General features: G+C 42.2%; 2 protein-coding genes across 4 annotated transcripts in view; both read right to left on the reverse strand.

Annotated features, from left to right (window-relative positions):
• Positions 1-1619: 1619 nt before the first annotated feature.
• LOC118365233 (glycylpeptide N-tetradecanoyltransferase 1-like) lies at positions 1620-19816 on the reverse strand. Of its 2 annotated transcripts, none has more exons than XM_035747281.2 (12): positions 19655-19816; positions 13718-13826; positions 13320-13464; positions 5897-6015; positions 5621-5712; positions 5312-5428; positions 4962-5132; positions 4716-4824; positions 4388-4558; positions 3947-4114; positions 3128-3265; positions 1620-2832 (listed from the first exon to the last, which is right to left on the reverse strand). In XM_035747281.2, the coding sequence occupies exons 1-12, from the start codon at positions 19762-19764 to the stop codon at positions 2812-2814; spliced, it is 1470 nt and encodes a 489-aa protein (XP_035603174.1). In that variant the 5' UTR covers positions 19765-19816; the 3' UTR covers positions 1620-2811. The 2 variants fall into 2 exon arrangements, with proteins under 2 accessions (XP_035603174.1, XP_035603171.1); XM_035747278.2 differs by having other exon boundaries at positions 13712-13826.
• Positions 19817-20393: 577 nt separating this feature from the next.
• Positions 20394-21102, reverse strand: part of LOC118365235 (1-phosphatidylinositol 4,5-bisphosphate phosphodiesterase delta-3-A-like) — a 29063-nt gene continuing 28354 nt past the window's right edge. For both annotated transcript variants that reach the window (XM_052490826.1, XM_052490825.1), the window contains exon 15: positions 20394-21102. This exon is cut by the window's right edge and continues 1891 nt beyond it. The gene's annotated coding sequence lies outside the window, so the exon portion shown is untranslated.

Here is a 21102-nt window from a genome sequence, read left to right on the forward strand (position 1 = left end):
CCAAACCAGTCTTATCCGAGAGTTGCAGGTTCAGTTTAATCTCAAGCCTAAACCAATAATCTTCAGAAAGATAGTGGTATAGTTGTCTGGGAACCATTCTCAGTAAGAACCTAAAACAGAGGTCACGGTGGGTAAGGTAGTGATGAAAATAACATGTGGCATAACAAGGAGGTTAATAATATACAAAAGTTAAAGTATACACAAGTTGGCCTCACAAATAATTAATAATATACAAAAGTTAAAGACTCTGTGGTTTTAGTGATTGGCTTCGGTGTATGCTGCAGTATGACCACATAGCAAAAGACCGACATTTACTAAATAAAGTAAGATAGATGGCAAAGTCTTTAAAATCAGAGGAAATGATGCACATAGTGGTGGAATTGGAGTGTGTAGTGCCTTACAAATTGTATATCTCCATGAGAGGTCAATTAGATCACGTTTGTGCATGACACTAGGGACACAATACTGTTTTGTTGATCAAATATGCACTAAACAAAAATAAACCCAACATGTAAAGTGTCCTGTTTCATGACTTGAAATAAAATATCCCAGAAATGTTCCATAAGCACAAAAAAATGACTTCTCTCAAATGTGTTTACATTCCTGTTAGGGGGCATTTCTCCTTTGCCAAGGTAATCCATCCAGCTAATAGGTGTGGCATATCAAGAAGCCAATTAAACAACATGATCATTACACAGGTGCACCTTGTGCTGGGGACAAAAGGCCGCTAAAATGTGCAGTATTGTCACACAATGCCACAGATGTCTCATTGGCATGCTGACTGCAGGAATATCCACCAGAACTGTTGCCAGAGAATTGTATGTTTATTTCTCTACCTTAAGCCGCCAATGTCGTTTTAGAGAATTTGGCAGTACGTCCAACCGGCCTCACAACTGCAGGCCACGTGTATGGTATCGTGTGGGTGAGCGGTTTGGTGATGTCAGAGTGCCCCATGGTGGGGGAGGGTTATGGTATGGGCAGGCATAAGCTACTGACAAAGAACACAAATGCATTTTATCGATGGCAATTTGAATGAACAAAAATACCATAAGATCCTGAGGCCCATTGTGAGGCCCATTTGTTTTTAAGGTATCAACAGATGCATATCTGCATTCCCAGTCATGTGAAATCAATAGATTAGGGCCTACTGAATTTATTTCAATTGACTGATTTCCTTATATGAACTGTAACTCAGTAATATCAATGAAATTGTTGCATGTTGCATTCATACTTTTGTTCAGTATACATCCATTTTGGAAACTGGTGCAGTGACTATAAAGATGATTGTAGTCTGCAACCATTTGAGCCAACTCAAAAACATCTCTTAAATTTAGTAAAGGGAGATGTTTAAACCCACTTCCCACATTATGTTAAATTCCTTTGAATGTTATAACCTTTATGTCTGCACTAAAATAACAAACTCAAAAGGTTCATGGGAAATTATTTACAGAACAAATACAAGTATAACAAGAATCCAAATTAATTGTTTTGACTGATTTTGGAGTCACACCTCTTAAGGACCCCACAAAGGGGTGATGGGTAAGGCAGAAGTAACCCAGTGAATATCCTCATGATAAACTAAAGAATAGAAATCACCTGAGAGCAACCATTACAAAACCTCACAGCAACTTCTATATTTTATTTTGCACAAAAAATCCCCCGCATCTTCACATTTGTTTTCCTGCATCATAAAACCACGAGACCCGTTTTTCATTTCGGTTTGCATACCATCCAACACTCTACATAAAAACAAAACGTTTACTTGGGGTGTTACCCAGCCCCCTCCCTGGCCCAGGTCCCCAAAATCCTTGACAGTTTTGATTCTCAATTACAGAGGTGTTATACCCACAAACAGTATCCAGTCCCTTCCGTGCCCCCTCTCAGCAGCCCCCACCCAACCATTCCTCTACTCCAGATATCTGCTCTCCCCGGCCGCAACGAGAAAAAAAAAAAAATGTCCAAACTACTCCAAATTGTTAAGTTCTTGTTGACAGCTATTCCATTTAACGGTCATCGTTGTATTTTCTTCTGAACAGGGCTTTTCTGAATGGGTCACAGCAGTTAGTACAGATGGGACCAAAAAATATATTAATAAAAAAATAAAAAATAAAAATATGAAGGACAAAACCCCTCAGCCAGCTGTGTACAGAGTCAACTCTAGAACGCATACAGTGAAGAAAATTGAGGGGTTGATAGTAAATCTGCAGGTTCAAGCCTCAATAGCGAGAGAAGAAAAAAAACTAACAGAAGCCCTTGTCTTGTGTCCACTTTGGATATTAATTACCTTATTATTTTTTTGTTTAGTTGTTCTTCCTTTTGAAATGTTTTTGATTTTTAGGGAGAGAAATCTAAACACTTTACTTTGGGGATGATGAGATGTGTTTCGAAAAAGCTCATCACACATGAAGGAAAAGAAAAATGTTAGCATCAAGTGAGTATGTGTTAGTATAATTTTCCTGTCATGTTTGTCTTACTGTAGATGTATGTTGTGTAGTTACGCGTGTGTGTGTTATATAGCGCAGTGTGTGTATAAGATATCTGGTACAATCATGACAGACTTCAGTTGGGATGGTAACTAAAATGGCTTAAGGTCCATGTGACGGGAGGGAGAGAGAGCGTGGAGTGTGGAGAAGGACCAACTCCCCCGACTCCCTGCTGGGCAGCGGTAGTGCAGGTCAAAGTTCAAAGGTCAAGAAATAAAAATGGGCGGTGGGTTCTCTTTCCAGGAAGTCCATCGGTCCATCTGTCAGGTGGTCAGTGCGGTCTCCTGGCCTAACTGTGACGCCCAGGGGAAGGGGGTGAAGAGGGATGTCACTGTAGTACTAAGCCAACCTGTGAACCATAGAAAAAGGAAGCTTATGAGTTGCACCAGAAGTTAAAATGAGAACCCACATGATGACATCTGTGAGTCCTGTATACTTCTCTGCCTGCGATAGCAAGATAATTCCCTCCTTCATAACACTCCTTTTGTACCAGAAAAAACAACTACAGCCTAGGTATCACAAAACACTGTTTCAGTATCATCGTATAACCATGAATAATTTATATCGATGTGAAAGAGAGTCATCACTCCAGGAACTGACTGAACTATCAGTAAATATGAACTATGGGCAGCATCATGACGCACCTTCTCTGATCCCATGCTAGGACACTTCCAATTGTACAGATAATACTGTAGATTCCCGTCTCCGATGCCAAACTTGAGCTTCTCCAGGAAAGTCTTATTCTCCATCAGGTCCAGTGCATTGAAAACGTCAAACCCTTTCTGGATATTGACAATAGATATGGATGAGCGAGGGGGATATGGAGAGAGATGGGGGAAAGGGATTGAGTTAAAGATGAATTATTCACTGAGTATACAAAACACTTCTATGACAGAACGACCAGATGAATGCTATGATCCCTTATTGATTGTCCCTTGTTAAATCCACTTCAAATCGGTGTAGATGAAGGGGAGGAGACAGAGGATTTAAAGTTGAGACAACTAAGATATGGATTGTGTATGTGTGCCATTCAGATGGTGAATGAGCAAGACAAAATATTTAAGTGCCTTTGAACGGGGTATGGTAGTAGGTAACATGCGCACCAGTTTGTGTCAAGAACTGCAATACAGCTGCATTTTTCACACTCAACAGTTTCCCGTGTGTATCGAGCATGGTCCACCACCCAAATGACTTCCAACCAACTTGACACAACTGTGGGAAGTATTGGAGTCAACATGGGCCAGCATCCCTGTGGAACACATTCGACACCTTGTAGAGTCGATGGCCCGACAAATTGAGGCTGTTCTGAGAGCAAAAAAAGTGGGGGTGCAACTCAATATTAGGAAAGTGTTCCTAATGTTTGGTTTACTCAGTGTAAACAGTCCATATTTGACCTGGTACCCAAATCCAACTCCCATTTGACCTCCGACCCCCAGCCGCCTGAACCAAGAGAACCAACTCACCGATTTGGCCAGAATGAGTGCGTCAGACATCAGGTCCAGCAGGGTGGTGGTGGTGTGCACGTTGTAGAAGGAGTAGGCTGCCTTGAGGCTGCGGTGCACTGGATGGTTCATGATAGTAGAGGGGAGCGTGTAGAAGCTCAGGAAGTCTGTCACCTTGCCCCCAGAGGTCTGGCACAGGGAGGGAAGACACATCCTCCAACTTTACATTCACTCCCATTTTAGGTATGTGTGAAATTCATTTCCAGAGCTCTGAAGGTGACATAAGGTGAACAATGTTGTCTAGAGGTAGAAGAGAGTACAAAGTGTACCTGGATAGGTGTCCATATATGGTCATGTGTAACGGTCTACGAAGTGTATACCATTTACTAGGTGTGTAAGGGTGTTGCAATGTGTAATGTTATGGGTGTCTACGGTAGTGTACATTTTAACAGTGGTACTGACCACAACCAGGTAGGTGTCGATGATGTTCTCCTGGGGCAGCAGCCAGTGCTCCACCTCTTCGGGGCTCATGACTGGGGCCAGGTTGAACTGGCTCAGGTACTCCAGGAGCAGGCGATGCACCGCCGGAACATCCTTCCTGGTCATTGGTCGCAAGCCAGACGTTTTTGGTGCCTGGAGAGAAGGAGACGGAAGGTCACGGTAACCCCTTTCAATGGAGAGTTTCACGTCAACACAATAGACAATTCAGATAGAGGCATCGGGTGGCGGCTGGCCGGTCGGGTGTTGTGCAGAGGATAGCCTCTAGATGGCGCTTTGCTCACTGACTCACCTCATTCAGGCGGTACAGCTTCATGGTGCGTTGCATAGTCATGTTCCGGCTCAGGTGAGAGAACTTCACCTCGATCAGCTTGCGTGGGTTCAGGGAGCGATGCCAGTACCTATACAGACGATAACACTTTTCGGTTACTTTGTTTTTGTGTTTACGAGCATATGAATTTGGTTGGATGGGCATCTGTCTGGTGTGCATGTAGTGTGGTTGGTGTGTCTCTCAGTGACCCGTCTCTCAGTGACCCACCTGCAGGTGCCCACGGGTTTGGGCAGTACCACGCCAGCAGTGTAGACAGCCTGGAAAATACCCTTCAGGTTGACCCGTCTGGTGATCTCTCGGATCAGGACTGGCGCTACCCGCTTGGAGCGCAGCTTCTTGTGGACGCACAGGAAGTTGATCTCCACCATCTTCTTGTCTCTAAATGACAAAAGCAGTCTAAAGTGAGTAAGGCCTCCTCTTTAATGTCCAACTTCTTACAGCAAATTAAAACAGGAAATGATAAAATATTACATCCCTATTGTTAGCTATATTAAAATACTACAGAGTTTGGGAGTAATAAAAGTGTGTGAACAAGAGCATGATGCATATTAACTGACTGGTCATAGATGCGAATGTTGGCAGGGATGGCACTGATGAAGCCCACCAGCTTCTGGTTGGAGTTCACCCTCACCCCACAATGCCACTGGGGCAGCCAGCCTGGGGGACGCAGAGCCCTGAGGGAGAGAGACGTTACAATTACAGGTCAGTTCCCAACTACGATAGAAAACACAAAGTTTTGCTGGTCAGAAAACAACTCCTGCCTTTAACACATCTAACATGAGAGAGAGATCTATTGAAAGAGATGTGTTACATAAATGAGACACGCTGAGTAACAAAGGTGACGTAGCTAAGTAATAAAGAGTTACCAGAGCAGGAACTCTGGGGAGTAGTCGAAGCGGAACATGTTGTCATCATCCTCCACGTAGTTCTCATTGAGCAGAGTGTACAGCTCCTTCAGCTAAGAGGAGGAAGAGGAAGAGACTGAGCCACGACTGGAAGGTCTAGGGTTAAATTAAGTAGGGTAAAGTGGGGTCATCTGATGGAATAACCACAACCAAAAGTGAAGTATTTTGATTGCTATCGCTCTATTGTTTTTGGGACACTCAGTCTGGGATGGAGGGGTTGCAGAGGAGCCTCCTCACCACAGCGGCGTCGCCCAGGTCCAAGGCGTCCCACGTGAAGCCTGGAGGAAGGCTGTAGGGCTCCTCCCGGATGTTGTCTTTGTCAGGCTCGATGGAACCATGCGATGTCACCATCTCCCCTAAGGTAAACAACAAAACGCAATGTAGGAGGATATTAGCAATCTGCATATTCAACGCAAATATACAAAGCATTATACATTTTATTTAACTAGGCAAGTCAGTTAAGAACAAAGTTTTTATTTTACAATGGCGGCCTACCCCGGCCAAACCCTCCCCTAATCCGGACGACGCTGGCCAATTGTGTGCAGCCCTGTGACTACCGATGACGGTCAGTTGTGATACAGCCCAGGATCGAACCAGGGTCTGTAGTGATGCCTCTAGCACCGAGATGCAGTGCCTTGGAGCGCAGCGCCACTTGGGAGCCATCATAGTAGGTTTAATCCAAAAACAAAGAGGCCAATTGGACTATTCATATCAAATCTCCTCAAAATCACTACTACTTTTGAGAAGAAAAAAAGAAAATCATGCCTATTTTAACAATTCATTTATGTGACATTGCTACACAGAGCGAGTAATTATTTAAGAAACAAATCTTAGGTGAATTTTAACAATGAAAAGCCTGTCTAAATGCAATTAATCTACACTGAACATAAATATAAACAAAATATGCAAAGTGTTGGTCCCATGTTTCATGAGCCGAAATAAAAGATCCCAGAAACGTTTCATATGCACAAAAAGCTTCTCGCTCTCTCAAATGTGCAAATGCTCTTTCAAATGTGCAGAAATGTGTTTACATCCCCGTTATTGAGCATTTCCCTTTTGCCAAGATAATCCATCCACCTGACAGGTGTGGCATATCAATAAACTGATAATCAGCATGATCATTACACAGATGCACCTTGTGCTGGGGACAATAAAAGGCCACTAAAATGTGCAGTTTTGTTACACAACACAATGCCACAAATGTCTCAAGCCGAGGGAGCGTGCAATTGGCATGCTGACTGCAGGAATGTCCACCAGAGTGGTTGCCAGAATAATCCATGTTAATTTCTCTATCATAAGTTAAACGCAATGGTAGAAACCGATGCTATAGTTAAAGAATTTGGCAGTTCATTCAATCGGCCTCACAACCGCAGACCACGTGTAACCACGTCAGCCTAGGACATCCAGATCTGGCCTCTTCACCTGCAGAATCAACCCGAGACCCCCACCCAAGACAGCTGATGAAACTGGGTTTGAACAAATAATTTCTGCAAACTGTCAAACAGTCTCAGGGAAGCTCATCTGCGCGTTCGTCCTCCTCACCAGTGTCTTCACCTGACTACAGTTCGGCATCGTAACTGACTTCAGTGGGGAAATGCTCAACTTCGATGGCCACTGGCAAGCTGGAGAAGGGTGCTCTTCACGGATGAATCCCGGTTTCAACTAAACCAAGCAGATGAGGTGTATGGCGTCATGTCGGCGAGCGATTTGCGGATGTCAATGTTGTGAACAGTGCCCCATGGTGGCAGTGGGATTATGGTATGAGCAGGCATAAAGCTACAGACAATGAACAATTGCATTTTAGTGATGGCAATTTGAATGCACAGAGATACCGTGACCCTGAGGCCCATTGTCATGCCATTCAGCCACCATCGCATCATGTTGAAGCATGATAATGCACAGCCCATGTTGCAAGGATTTGTACACAATTCCTGGAAGCTGAAAAATGTCCCAATTCTTCCATGGCCTGCATACTCACCAGACATGTCACCCATTAAGCATGTTTGGGATGCTCTGGATCAACGTGTACCACAGTGTATTCCAGTTCCCGTCAAAATGCATCAACTTCGCAAAGCTATTGAAGAGGAGCGGGACACCATTCGATATGCCAATCAACAGCCTGATCTCTATGCGAAGGAGATGTGGCACGGTACATGAGGCAAATTGTGGTCACACCAGATACTGACAGGTTCTGGTCCACACCAACTTTTTTTTTTTTTTTTTAAGGTATCTGTGACCAACAGAGGCATATCTGTATTCCCAGTCATGTGAAATCCGTAGATTAGGGCCTAATACACATTTATTTCAATTGACTGATTTCCTTATATGAACTGTAACTCAGTAAACATTTAGAAATTGTTGCATGTTGCATATATATACTTTTTTTCAGTGTATGTAACATTGCTACACAAGGATACACCATGACATTTTAAATTCTTAATTCAATAAAAACAACACTTTCAATGTCTTTTTTATGACGTGCGACCCATAAAATGACAACGTAGCCAACACGGGTTTCACACTTCTGTTATTGTCAGCCAATCAACGTGGCACTAGCTTCATGTGTAGCAAGCAACATGGAAGATCTGAGACCAATGCGAAATGGAATTCAAATTACGAAAATAAGTTAACTAAATGAGAAGAAGGCAACACCGAGCAATCATCAGGTAGGTTGTTGTTGTTGTTGTTGTTTATTCTGAATGGAGTTGTTGTAAACAAGGACACGAAGTGCAGCAAAACAGACTCAATTAGCTTAGGTACAACGCATTAGGAAAGTATTCAGCCCCCTTGACTTTTTCCACATTTTGTTAAGTTACAGCTTTATTCTAAAATGGATTAAATGGTTTTGTTTTTTTCATTAATCTACACATAATACCCCATAATGACAAAGTGAAAACAGGTTGAGAAAATTAGATTTTTTTAATCCATTATTATTCAGACCCTTTGCTATGCGACTCGAAATTGAGCTCTGGTGCATCCTGTTTCCATTGAGCATCCTTGAGATGTTTCTACAACTTGGAGTCCACCTGTGGTAAATTGAATTGATTGGACATGATTTGGAAAGGAACACACCTGTCTATATAAGGTCCCACAGGTGACAGTGCATGTCAGAAGAAAAAAAACAAGCCATGAAGGAATTGTCCGTAGAGCTCCAAAATAGGATTGTGTCGAGGCACGGGTACCAAAAACTGTCTGCAGCAGTGAAGCTCCCCAAGAGCACAGTGGTTAAATGCAAGAAATTTGGAACCACCAAGACTCTTCCTAGAGCTGGCCGCCCGGCCAAACTGAGCAATCAAGGGAGAAGGGCCTTGGTCATGGAGGTGACGTGACCAAGAACCCGATGGTTCTTGGTCACGGACAGAGCTACAGAGTTCCTCTGTGGAGATGGGAGAACCTTCCAGATGGACAACCATCTTTGCAGCACTCCACCAATCAGGCCTTTATGGTGGAGTGGCCAGACTGAAATCATAGCCCATTTGGAGTTTGCTATCAGACCATGAGAAATAACATTCTCTGGTCTGATGAAACCAAGTTTGAATTATTTGGCCTGAATGCCAAGTCTGGAGGAAACCTGGCACCATCCCTACAGGTGGTAGCAGCATCATGCTGTGGGGATGTTTTTCAGCTGCAGGGACTGGGAGACTAGTCAGGTTTGAGGGAAAGATGAATGGCGAAAAGTACAAAGAGATCCTTGATGAAAAACTGCTCCAGAGCGCTCAGGACCTGACTGATGCGAAGGTCCACCTTCCCAAAGGACAACACAGGAGTGGTTTCGGGACAAGTCTCTGAATGTCCTTGAGTGGCCCAGCCAGAGCCCGGACTTGAACCCGATCTAACATTTCTGGAGAGACCTGAAAATAGCTGTGCCGCAACGCTCCCCACTAAACCTGACAGAGCTTGGGAGGATCTGCAGAGAAGAATGGGAGAAACTCCCCAAATCAATGTGTGCCAAGATTGCAGTGTCATACCCAAGAAACTTTGAGGCTGTAATCGCTGCCAAAGGTGCTTCAACAAAGTACTATGTAAAGGTTCTGAATACTTATGTAAATGTTTTTTCAATTTCTAAAAACCTGGTTTCGCGTCATCGTTATGATGAGGGAGAAAAAGTATTTAATACATTTTCGAATAAGGCGGGAACATAACAAAATCTGAAAAAAGTCAAGGTCTGAATACTTTCCGAATGCACTGCAGCTAGCTAAGAGTTAGCTGGCTAACATAGCTAGCCTCTTCACATTGAATTGATGCAGTCAAGACAGGCACTACCAGATGGAAAGATAGATAACCTATGACATCTACAAGTTTGTGTAACTAGGGCAAGTGTGTATGGGTACTGTCTCTCTCCTGTGTCAAACACGCCGACCCCTGACTATCCGTCGCACTGCTGCATGCAAGAGGAGCGGCACCTCTCTCCCAAGTCATGCAGGCTGCGAAGCAAGCCAGGTCCCAACTTCAAACATTTATACAGTGGGGCAAAAAAGTATTTAGTCAGCCACCAATTGTGCAAGTTCTCCCACTTGAAAAGATGAGGCCTGTAATTTTCATCATAGGTACACTTCAACTATGACAGACAAAATGAGAAAAGAAATCCAGAAAATCACATTGTAGGATTTTTAGTGAATTTATTTGCAAATTATGGTGGAAAATAAGTAGTTGGTCAATAACATAAGTTTCTCAATACTTTGTTATATATCCTTTGTTGGCAATGACAGAGGTTAAACGTTTTCTGTAAGTCTTCACAAGGTTTTCACACACTGTTGCTGGTATTTTGGCCCATTCCTCCTCCATGCATATCTCCTCTAGAGCAGTGATGTTTTGGGGCTGTTGCTGGGCAACACGGACTTTCAACTCCCTCCAAAGATTTTCTATGGGGTTCAGATCTGGAGACTGGCTAGGCCACTCCAGGACCTTGAAATGCTTCTTACGAAGCCACTCCTTCGTTGCCCGGGCGGTGTGTTTGGGATCATTGTCATGCTGAAAGACCCAGCCACGTTTCATCTTCAATCCCCTTGCTGATGGAAGGAGGTTTTCACTCAAAATCTCACGATATATGGCCCCATTCATTCTTTCCTTTACACGGATCAGTCATCCTGGTCGCTTTGCAGAAAAACAGCCCCAAAGCATGATGTTTCTACCCCCATACTTCACAGTAGGTATGGTGTTCTTTGGATGAAACTCAGCATTCTTTGTCCTCCAAACACGACGAGTTGAGTTTTTACTAAAAAGTTATATTTTGGTTTCATCTGACCATATGGCATTCTCCCAATCTTCTTCTGGATCATCCAAATGCTCTCTAGCAAACTTCAGACGGGCCTGGACATGTACTGGCTTAAGCAGGGAGACACGTCTGGCACTGCAGAATTTGAGTCCCTGGCGGCGTAGTGTGTTACTGATGGTAGGCTTTGTTACTTTGGCCCCAGCTCTCTGCTGGTCATTCACTAGGTCCCCCCGTGTGGTTCTGGGATTTTTGCACACCGTTCTTGTGATCATTTTGACCCCACGGGGTAACATCTTGCGTGGAGCCCCAGATCGAGGGAGATTATCAGTGGTCTTGTATGTCTTCCATTTCCTAATAATTGCTCCCACAGTTGATTTCTTCAAACCAAGCTGCTTACCTATTGCAGATTCAGTCTTCCCAGCCTGGTGCAGGTCTACAATTTTGTTTTTCAGGTGTCCTTTAACAAACTGCTCTTTGGTCTTGGCCATAGTGGAGTTTGGAGTGTGACTGTTTGAGGTTGTGGACAGGTGTCTTTTATACTGATAACAAGTTCAAACAGGTTCCATTGATACAGGTAACGAGTGGAGGACAGAGGAGCCTCTTAAAGAAGAAGTTACAACAGGTCTGTGAGAGACAGAAATCTTGCTTGTTTGTTGGTGACCAAATACTTGTTTTCCACCATAATTTGCAAATAAATTCATTAAAATCCTGTGATTTTCTGGAATTTTTTTCTCATTTTGTCTGTCATAGTTGAAGTGTACCTATGATGAAAATTACAGGCCTCATCTTTTTAAGTGGGAGAACTTGCACAATTGGTGGCTGACTAAATACTTCCCCCCCCCACTGTATATATTTTTATATACATTATTTTGCCTATCTGGAAAAATGTCATGATATTACTCGAATAGTGAAATTCCTTCAAATGCTCATCCATAGTGACTAGGGATTCATCTTTTCCTGAAAATCTACCAAGTTTCAACATCGGGAATAATTCAAATTCATCCTGACTCCTGATCTTGTGACACGGTCTGTCAAAAACAATCAACATATTCGGGTAAATAATGGAGAGAAAAAAAATGGAGGTGCCCATTTAAAGCATTTAAATCCAAGATATGGTCACCCGGGGTTCTCCCAAAATAACTGTCGCTGCGCCACCATGTAAAGATTTCTAAGCGAGTGAAACTGATATCTAGTAATGTTAGTAATGATAAGATCGTCAATGACATTATTTTGAATTGCGAAACAGGCCCTTCATAAATTCAGAGCGTTATGTTCCTGAATTAATTCAGTACATTTCAGCAGTAAGCCTAGGCTCTCCACACAGAGCGCACCCCAGGGACGCGCAGAGTGCACCCCGGGGACGCGCACAGAGCACACCCCGAGTAGGCCATAGAGTTGTCAAATCATACAAACTTTAAAAGGCAGTCAAACAAAAGGTCAAAAGACCAAAGTCGTTAAGCTTGCTAGATAAACTCAACCAATGACAGAATATCACCCATTTGTCTAAATCAAGTTGATAATTATACAGATAGCAAATCATGAATAACGGAGATAAAGAAAGGACATTGTTTAAAATATCAAGGAATCTTATCAGGGACAAACTCTGTTTAAAACAATATCCATATCTGCTCTCATACCGTTTGCTGATCATGCGGGACAGGAGTCAGGATTTTGGGTTTCAGTGGGATTGGGATGATAGTACTATTGTCCTATATGAGTCAATAGATAAATAATAATAAACTTGATTGAGGCAACATTACCGCAAGCTAAATGTTTCTGATCAGTGATAAATCAGCAAACTAATAAATGAGCTACCACTTCCACTTGTCCAGCCAAATATACATAGATACAGTGAAACAAAAGCACAGGCTTTCGGTAGGGAGTAGAACAGGCTACTAAGCTGAGTGAAGAGCAAAATCCACTTGTATAACTACGGTGTGTTTTCCTCTCTCTGCTCTTTTTCTAAGGCCCAATGGCTGTTTCCTCGTCTCTTCACTCCACTTCTGCCCGCCTCTGCATTGTTCTCAACACCAGTTTAAATCAATATAGGCTACTGTTTTCTAGAAATCTGGCATTTCTGTGACGTCGGACCAGGGCTCGGGTTTTCAGCTCACCGAGATTGGGTCGGACCAGGATCTAATTTTTAGTTCTGATGAAAAGTCTAAACTGCATTCGAGTCAGGCAGTATATATTATGCACAAGTTTTGAATTTATGGTGACTGTGTGAATTATATACGCTAGGTTCAAGGCTTCCATGAGACAACCTGTTTGGATGATGAGCAGTTTGGCAAAAATAAAATGGCACGTGTATTTTGTGGAATTGCATTAGTGCAACTTTGGGGGGAAATTTGTACAGTCCCGGGATCCCGGTTACCCGTGTTAATCCCTACTAGTCACTACAGTGAGGTTCTGGAGACATTTCGGTACCCCTGCAAAATGTCATACCTAGCTTGGGGACGGGCTGTGTGTCCCAGAACTGGTAGCTGCGTCGGCTTGCCTCCTCCATGGTTTTGGCAGGGCCCTGGCCCACAGAGAACAGTTCAATGGCCTTTTGGATCTCCTGCAGCTTATCAGCAGGCAGCGAGTTCACCTGTGTAGAGAGAGAAAGAGAGTAATGTAGGGTTGAAAAGGAAACAAATTGCCAAATGTAAAACGATCTTCATAGACAATCAAAAACACACCAACTAATCTCCATTCAGTTTTGTAGAGGCCGTTTTCAAAAGTTACAGAACAATAAGTCAATGTCGGTCTTTCTCGAACTCCTCTCTCTCAAAGGAACACAAAGCAAAAACATTTGCCCCAACACTCACTCATGTGGCCGACACACATGTACATACATCTACCTTGCCTAGCGGATCCTCCTCTGCAGGTTCTTTATTTGCCCCAGACTTCTTCTTCTTCTTTTTGTTTTTCTTCTTCTTGGCACCGCTGTCATCTCCCTGGCCCTTGTCACTACCATAGGACAACAACAAAAAACATGTAACTAAGACTTTCCATAGGCCAGGAGAATGCCACAACTGTTTCAGTCCTCTTCATTACCAACCTAGAATACCCAGTATCTTATAAGATAAGATATGTTGGAAACAAGCATGTTTTTGTCCCAAATACAGATAACTTACAGTTTATCCCTAAGCTAGTTTAAAGTGGTTGGAGTTATTCCTCCATCCCCTGACCACCAAGGACTCTAGAAGAGCCCCCACCCCGATGCCCATTTCCTGTGCAGGACAGGGAGACAGCAGTATACTTAAAAGAACAGGGGATGATCCCATTAGCGTCCAAGAGGGGAGTGAGGCTAGGGACTGGCATGTATTTGTAACACCAGGACAGATGGTAAAATCACATGACCCCCCGGGGGGAGTGAGTGTGGCTATGAGTGTCTGTGTGTGTATGAACGCGTTTGTATGAGGGATGTTAAGGGGACACTGACAGGAACAATAGACGACCAAGCATTCAATGGCTTATTCAACAGGCTTCCATTCCAGCAGTCGAGCCTAACTACCATCCAGAACCATTCAACCTTTCATTTAGCGAACTAATGTTAGCTATTAAAATATTTGTGTTAACTTATTTGGCTACCTTGCAGGGTTCCAGATGCTCGCATACACGCTGACATCAAGCCACACAAGGGCTGTAATCCATACCCAGTTTAAATAGGTTGTTGATTGTTGGCAGAACCAATAGCTTCAATGCAACCAAGAGAGTTTTGAGCATGGCTGCCTCCCAGCTAAACAAATTGCTACATGTCACTATATGGTTAGGTCAACCCCGCAATTTACAGAATGAATCTTAAGAGCAGTTACTTACATTTTCGTCTGGCAAAATAACGCTCAAGTCGGCGCTCTAGAAAGATGCCTGTGTTTCCGACTTGGAATTCCAAGATGGATGACTGTTCAGAATATTTTTCTCCAGTCGGAGCTCGTTTCCAAATGTCATACCCCCCAAGTTCCCAGTTGTCTTGAATGCACTGAAGTCTGAGATTTCCGGCATCAAATGTATCTCTCATGTCAGACACTTGTCACCTAGCTTAACTTGGTCATTCCAAATATGCGGTGCTTTTTGGACCTCGTAACTTTTTGGGGAAAAAAATGTATATTTTTTTTCTGTGCATTCTATCAGAAAAATATTTTTGTCAAACTCAGGCACTTATTTGTTGGGGTGCATTTTCCAACTAACAGGGTAGAACCTAACTGGGTGGAGATTTGGAACACAAATTAGCCATAGCTCTCTGAGTGAGCAAGATTGAGCTAGTATAATGGTGAACACTTGAACAGGATTTTAACTTCTCTATCAAACGTATGAAAAGTGGTTAATTTTCTCTATAACTTACGCCATACCCAAACCGGACGCACACAAATGTATTTTGTCCCCCCACACCAAACGCGATCACGACACGCAGGTTGAAATATCAAAAACTCTGAACCAGTTATATTAATCAAGGGACATTTATGGCAATTTAGCCAGCTAGCCTGCAGTTGCTAGCTAATTTGTCATATTTAGCTAGCTTGCTGTTGCTAGCTAATTTGTCATAGGATATGACCGTTGTTATTTTACCTGAAAATCCCAAGGTCCTCTACTCCGACAATTAATCCACAAATAAAACTATCAACCAAATCATTTCTAGTCATCTCTCCTCCTTCCAGGCTTTATCTTCTTTGGACTTTATATGGCATCTTTAGATTGGCATCTAACTTTCATAATAAAAAGGTGGATTACCACGACCGACCGACGTCAGTTCATCTTTCAATCACCCAAGTAGGAATAACCAATGAGGCGATGGCACGTGGGTATCTGCTTCTATAAACCAATGAGGAGATGGTAGAGGCAGGACTTGCACCGTGTTCAGCGTCACAAATAGAACCAACTTATATGTTAGCGCCTGGCAACGCAGACGCTGGTTGGCGCACGCGAGCAGTGTGGGTGCAATGATTGAAAAACATGCATGTGTATATTTATTTTGCAATGCGAGCAGTGTGGTCAGCATGTGTGGTCATCTGAGACACTAAAAGATCGGAAAGCTGCCACGGTCATCCCCCTCTTCAAAAGGGGGAGAGACTAGACCTAAACTGTTAGACCTATATCCATCCTGCCCTGCCTTTCTAAGTCTTGGAAAGCCAAGTTAACAAACAGATCACCGACCATTTCGAAACCCACCGTACCTTCTCCACTATGCAATCTGGTTTTCCGAGGTGGTCATAGGTGCACCTCAGCTATGTTCAAGGTCCTAAACGATATCATAACCGCCATTGATAAAAGACAGTACTGTGCAGCAGTCTTCATCGACCGGGCCAATGCTTTCGACTGTCAATCACCGCATTCTTATCTGCAGACTCAATAGCCTTCGTTTCTCAAATGACTACCTCACCTGGTTCCCCAACTACTTCTCAGACAGAGTTCAGTGTCAAATCAGAGGGCCTGTATTCCGGACCTCTGGCAGTCTCTATGGGGTGCCACAGGGTTCAATTCTCGGGACGACGACTCTTTTCTCTGTATACAGTTGAAGTTGGAAGTTTACATACACCTTAGCCAAATACATTTAAACTCAGTTTTTCACAATTCCTGACATTTAATCCTAGTGAAAATTCCCCGTCTTAGGTCTGTTAGGATCACCACTTTAAATGTAAGAATGTGAAATGTCAAAATAATAGAGAACTATTTAGTTCAGCTTTAATTTTTCATCACATTCCCAGTGGGTCAGAAGTTTACATACACTCAATTAGAATTTGGTAGCATTGCCTTTAAATTGTTTAACTTGGGTCAAACGTTTCGAGTAGCCTTCCACAAGCTTCCCACAATAAGTTGGGTGAATTTTGGCCCATTCCTCCTGACAGAGCTGGTGTAACTGAGTCAGGTTTGTAGGCCTCCTTGCTCGCACAGGCCTTTTCAGTTCTACCCACACATTTTCTATAGGATTGAGGTCAGGGCTTTGTGATGGCCACTCCAATACCTTGACTTTGTTGTCCTTAAGCCATTTTGCCACAACTTTGTAAGTATGCTTGGGGTCATTGTCCATTTTCTGAGGTCTTGGCTGATTTCTTTAGATTTTCCCAAGATGTCAAGGAAAGAGGCACCGAGTTTGATGGTAGGCCTTGAAATACATTCACAGGTACACCTCCAATTGACTGAATTTATGTCAATTAGCCTATCAGAAGCTTCTAAAGCCATGACCACATTTTCTGGAATATTCCAAGCTGTTTAAAGGCACAGTCAACTTAGTGTATGTAAACTTCTGACCCACTGGAATTGTGATACAGTGAATTATAAGTGAAATAATCCGTCTGTAAACAATTGTTGGAAAAATTACTTGTGTCATGCACACAGTAGATGTCCTAACCGACTTGCCAAAACTATAGTCTGTTAACAAGACATTTGTGGAGTGTTTGAAAAACAAGTTTTAATGACTCAAACCTAAGTGTATGTGAACTTCTGACTTCAACTGTATATCAATGATATTGCTCTGGATGCTGGTGATTCTCTGATCCACCTCTACGCAGACGACACCATTCTGTATACGTCTGGCCCTCTTTTGGACACTGTTAAAAAAACTCCAAACGAGTTTCAATGCCAAACACTCTTTCCGTGGCCTCCAACTGCTCCTAAATGCATGCTCTTCAACAGATTGCTGCCCACACCCACCCGCCCGACTAGCATCACAACTCTGAATGGTTCTGACTTAGAATATGTGGACAACAATAAATACATAGGTGTCTGGTTAGACTGTAAACTCTCCTTCCAGACTCACATTAAGCATCCATCTCCAATCCAAAATTAAATCTGGAATCGGCTTCCTATTTCGCAACAAACGATCCTTCACTCATGCTGACAAACATACCCTCGTAAAACTGACTATCCAACCGATCCTTGACTTTGGCGATGTCATTTACAAAATATCCTCAATCACTCTCCTCAGCAAATTGGATGTAATCTCAGTACCATTCGTTTTCTCACCAAAGCCCCATATATTACCCACCACTGCGACCTGTATGCTCTCGTTGGCTGGCCCTCGCTACATATTCGTCGCCAAACCCACTGGCTCCAGGTCATCTATAAGTCTTTGCTTGGTAAAGCCCCGCCTTATCTCGGTCACCATAGCAACACCTACCCGTAGCACGGGCTCCAGCAGGTATATTTCACTGGTCATCCCCAAAGCCAACACCTCCTTTGGCTGCCTTTCCTTACAGTTCTCTGCTGCCAATGACTGGAACGAATTGCAAAAATCACTTTAGCTGGAGACATCTCTCTCACTAACTTTAAGCATCAGCTGTCAGAGCAGTTTACCGATCACTGCACCTATACACAGCCCACCCAACTACCTCATCCCCATATTGTTATTGACTTTTTTTACACCCCAGTATTTCTAATTGCACATCATCATCTGCACATCTATCACTCTAAACTGTAATAATTTCACCACCATGGCCCATTTATTGCCTTTACCACCCTAATCTTACATTTGCACACACTGTACATATATTTTCCTATTGTGTTATTGACTGTACATTTGTTTATCCCATGTGTAACTGTTGTTTTTGTCGCACTGCTTTACTTTATCTTGGCCAGGTCGCAGTTGAAATTAGAACTTGTTCTCAACTGGCCTACCTGATTAAATAAAGGTTAAATAAAATATATATATTTTAAATGTAACAGGGTGGAAATGTATGAGTGGGAAATACAGACTAACAACATGGAAAAATAGATACAAATGTGTTTATATTGTTGTACCTTTGCACCACAGTTTTCCCACCAAAGAAATGATGCAACTTCCTGAATGTGATGTCATTTTAGAAAGGGGTTGTTTTCTTTAAATGGAGAATTACAACAGACTAACAGGGTGGAAAGTGATATCAAGGACACAAAGAAAAATCTTAAATAAATACAATAACCATGAAAAAAAAAGGTTATTGACATGAGAATTTAACTTGGGCTATAAAATAATGAAGATTTAAAATATTATTATAAGGCTTATATTTGTCATGTAAGTTGATGAATAATGTTCAAAATGAATAAAATTCCCTTTCAAATGCCATAGTTCTGTGGTAAAGTACACCTGACCTTATATTGAAAGGTTTTTGGAATTCACATTTTACACTAAATAAGTGACAGTTCCTGGGGATAGAAAAGGCACCGCATGGTAGGAATGAGCCATCTATGCTAAAGCATTTAGCACCTATCATGCTGGTGTTACTGTGATGAAAAGACAAGACGATGCATCATTATGTACCTGAATATATTTGTTATTTTTGACAGACAGCGTCAAAAGTTCGAGAGTCAGCTAACTAACAAGTAAACGTCGTAAAAAGGCATAGCTGGCTAGCTAGTTAGCTAACGTTATCAGTTTCGCATTTGACTTAAGACGTATTTAACATTTTTGGGCGCTGTTCTCTATTCGAAATAAAGTGTTCCAATTTAATATTGTACTACAATCTGATTTGTGTTGGTTTTCACCGCATAATTGTATGTAATTGATCATAATATGGTTCGATTTCTTGTACAGTGACCAATTGTAGTTAGCTAACGTCATGCCTCGCAATAAAAGCAAAAGGAGGAACAGCATGAAACCCTGCCCATAACAGGAAAATAACCGATTTAGATCAAATCAGAGCGAAAGGCAGGCAATAAGTAACGTTAAACCGTTATCACCAATCATCCAAAAGAAAGTGGGAGGGATTAGTTGAATTGGGTTTGCTCAAGCCCAGCTGAGTTTAGCTTGCATCGTATCTTTAAAACGAGCGCAATATCATGACACGTTTTCTATAGTGCTAAAAACAAGTGTGCACTCTTACCCATCATCAAAGTGATGCTCTTCATTTTCGCAATCACTGCAATGTCCATGGTCGTCTTCTACCTCCTCTTCTTTCTCCGGCTTCGGTGCTGTCTCATTCTCATCCGCCATCTTTAACCAGGAAGTGAAAAACCACCGCGTGCATTCAACGCCTCAAAACAACCTGCGATACTATTGGCCGACTGTTGTGGTGCATTCTGGTTCCTGTAGTTATTAATGTGACAGGTTGTGAAATTGAAATATTTTTTTTATCAGCACTTTCGAAGCAGGCAAATGGATGCATAAGGCTACGTAATGAACATGTCCCTAAACAAGACTGAACCTCAGTTGTCTATTAAACAATGTCACGTAGTTGTGGACTCACCCAATGATTTATATATACACTAGATGACCACTCAGATGTGCGCTATACATTTAAAAAAACAATTTAATAAAACAATTTTCCTTAAAGTATTGTTTTTAGAAATGACTAATTTTACTGTTTCCGCTACAACAACAAAATGCTTAAATACATGTAATTTGGTCCTTAAAATATTTAATTGTTAAACTGTAGAATTACATTCATTCCTAATGAGGACTGCTCCTTCTGGGGAGTACCAATATGGCCAATATGACATCAGCAATCCAGGGTTTAGATACATCATTAGACTCACCTGTGTTGATATGTGCCATCCATAGACAGTATGGGGGAACCAGCAAATCTTGTCACCTGGGTAAAATCATATGATGCCAGTGGTGTATAGTACCTAAGTAAAAATACTTTAATGTGCTACTTAAGAACAGTTTTGCGGTATCTGTACTTTACATTTTATATTTTTGACAACTTTTACTTTTACATTCCTAAATGTAAAACTAGACAAACTAGACACTCTAATGTACTTGTCCTCTTGCGCAGTTGTGCCCCAGGGCCTCCCACTCCTCTTTCTATTCTGGTTAGAGCCAGTTTGCGCTGTTCTGTGAAGGGAGTAGTACACTGCGTTGTATGTGATCTTCAGTGATGGTTGCTGATAATGGGCCTCTGTATGTAGATTATCCATAAAAAAAATCAGCTGTTTCAAGCTACAATAGTCATTTACAACATTAATAATGTCTACACTGTATTTCTGATAACATTTATGTTATTTTAATGGACAAAAAAACGTGTTTTTCTTTCAAAAACAAGGACATTTCTATGTGACCCCAAACTTAGGAACAGTAGTGTATATGACTCATTTATATGGCAGAAGGAGGCTCTGTGTGTTGTGTGTCAGTATGCTGTGCATACCATCTCCTACTTCACTTCCCTCAAAAATAAATCCGTTTTCTCACACAGGCACCATTCAAGCAGAAAAAAATTGAAATAGTATGCCAACATTGAAACAGAAGGGCACAATGGGGTTAAAATAGATTTTATAAAAACTGAACATGCTTCTCTAGGGTTTCACACTTAGTGTTAAAATAATATTGCTC

This window comes from Oncorhynchus keta, chromosome 32, assembly GCF_023373465.1.
Source record: "Oncorhynchus keta strain PuntledgeMale-10-30-2019 chromosome 32, Oket_V2, whole genome shotgun sequence".
Classification (NCBI taxonomy): domain Eukaryota; kingdom Metazoa; phylum Chordata; class Actinopteri; order Salmoniformes; family Salmonidae; genus Oncorhynchus; species Oncorhynchus keta.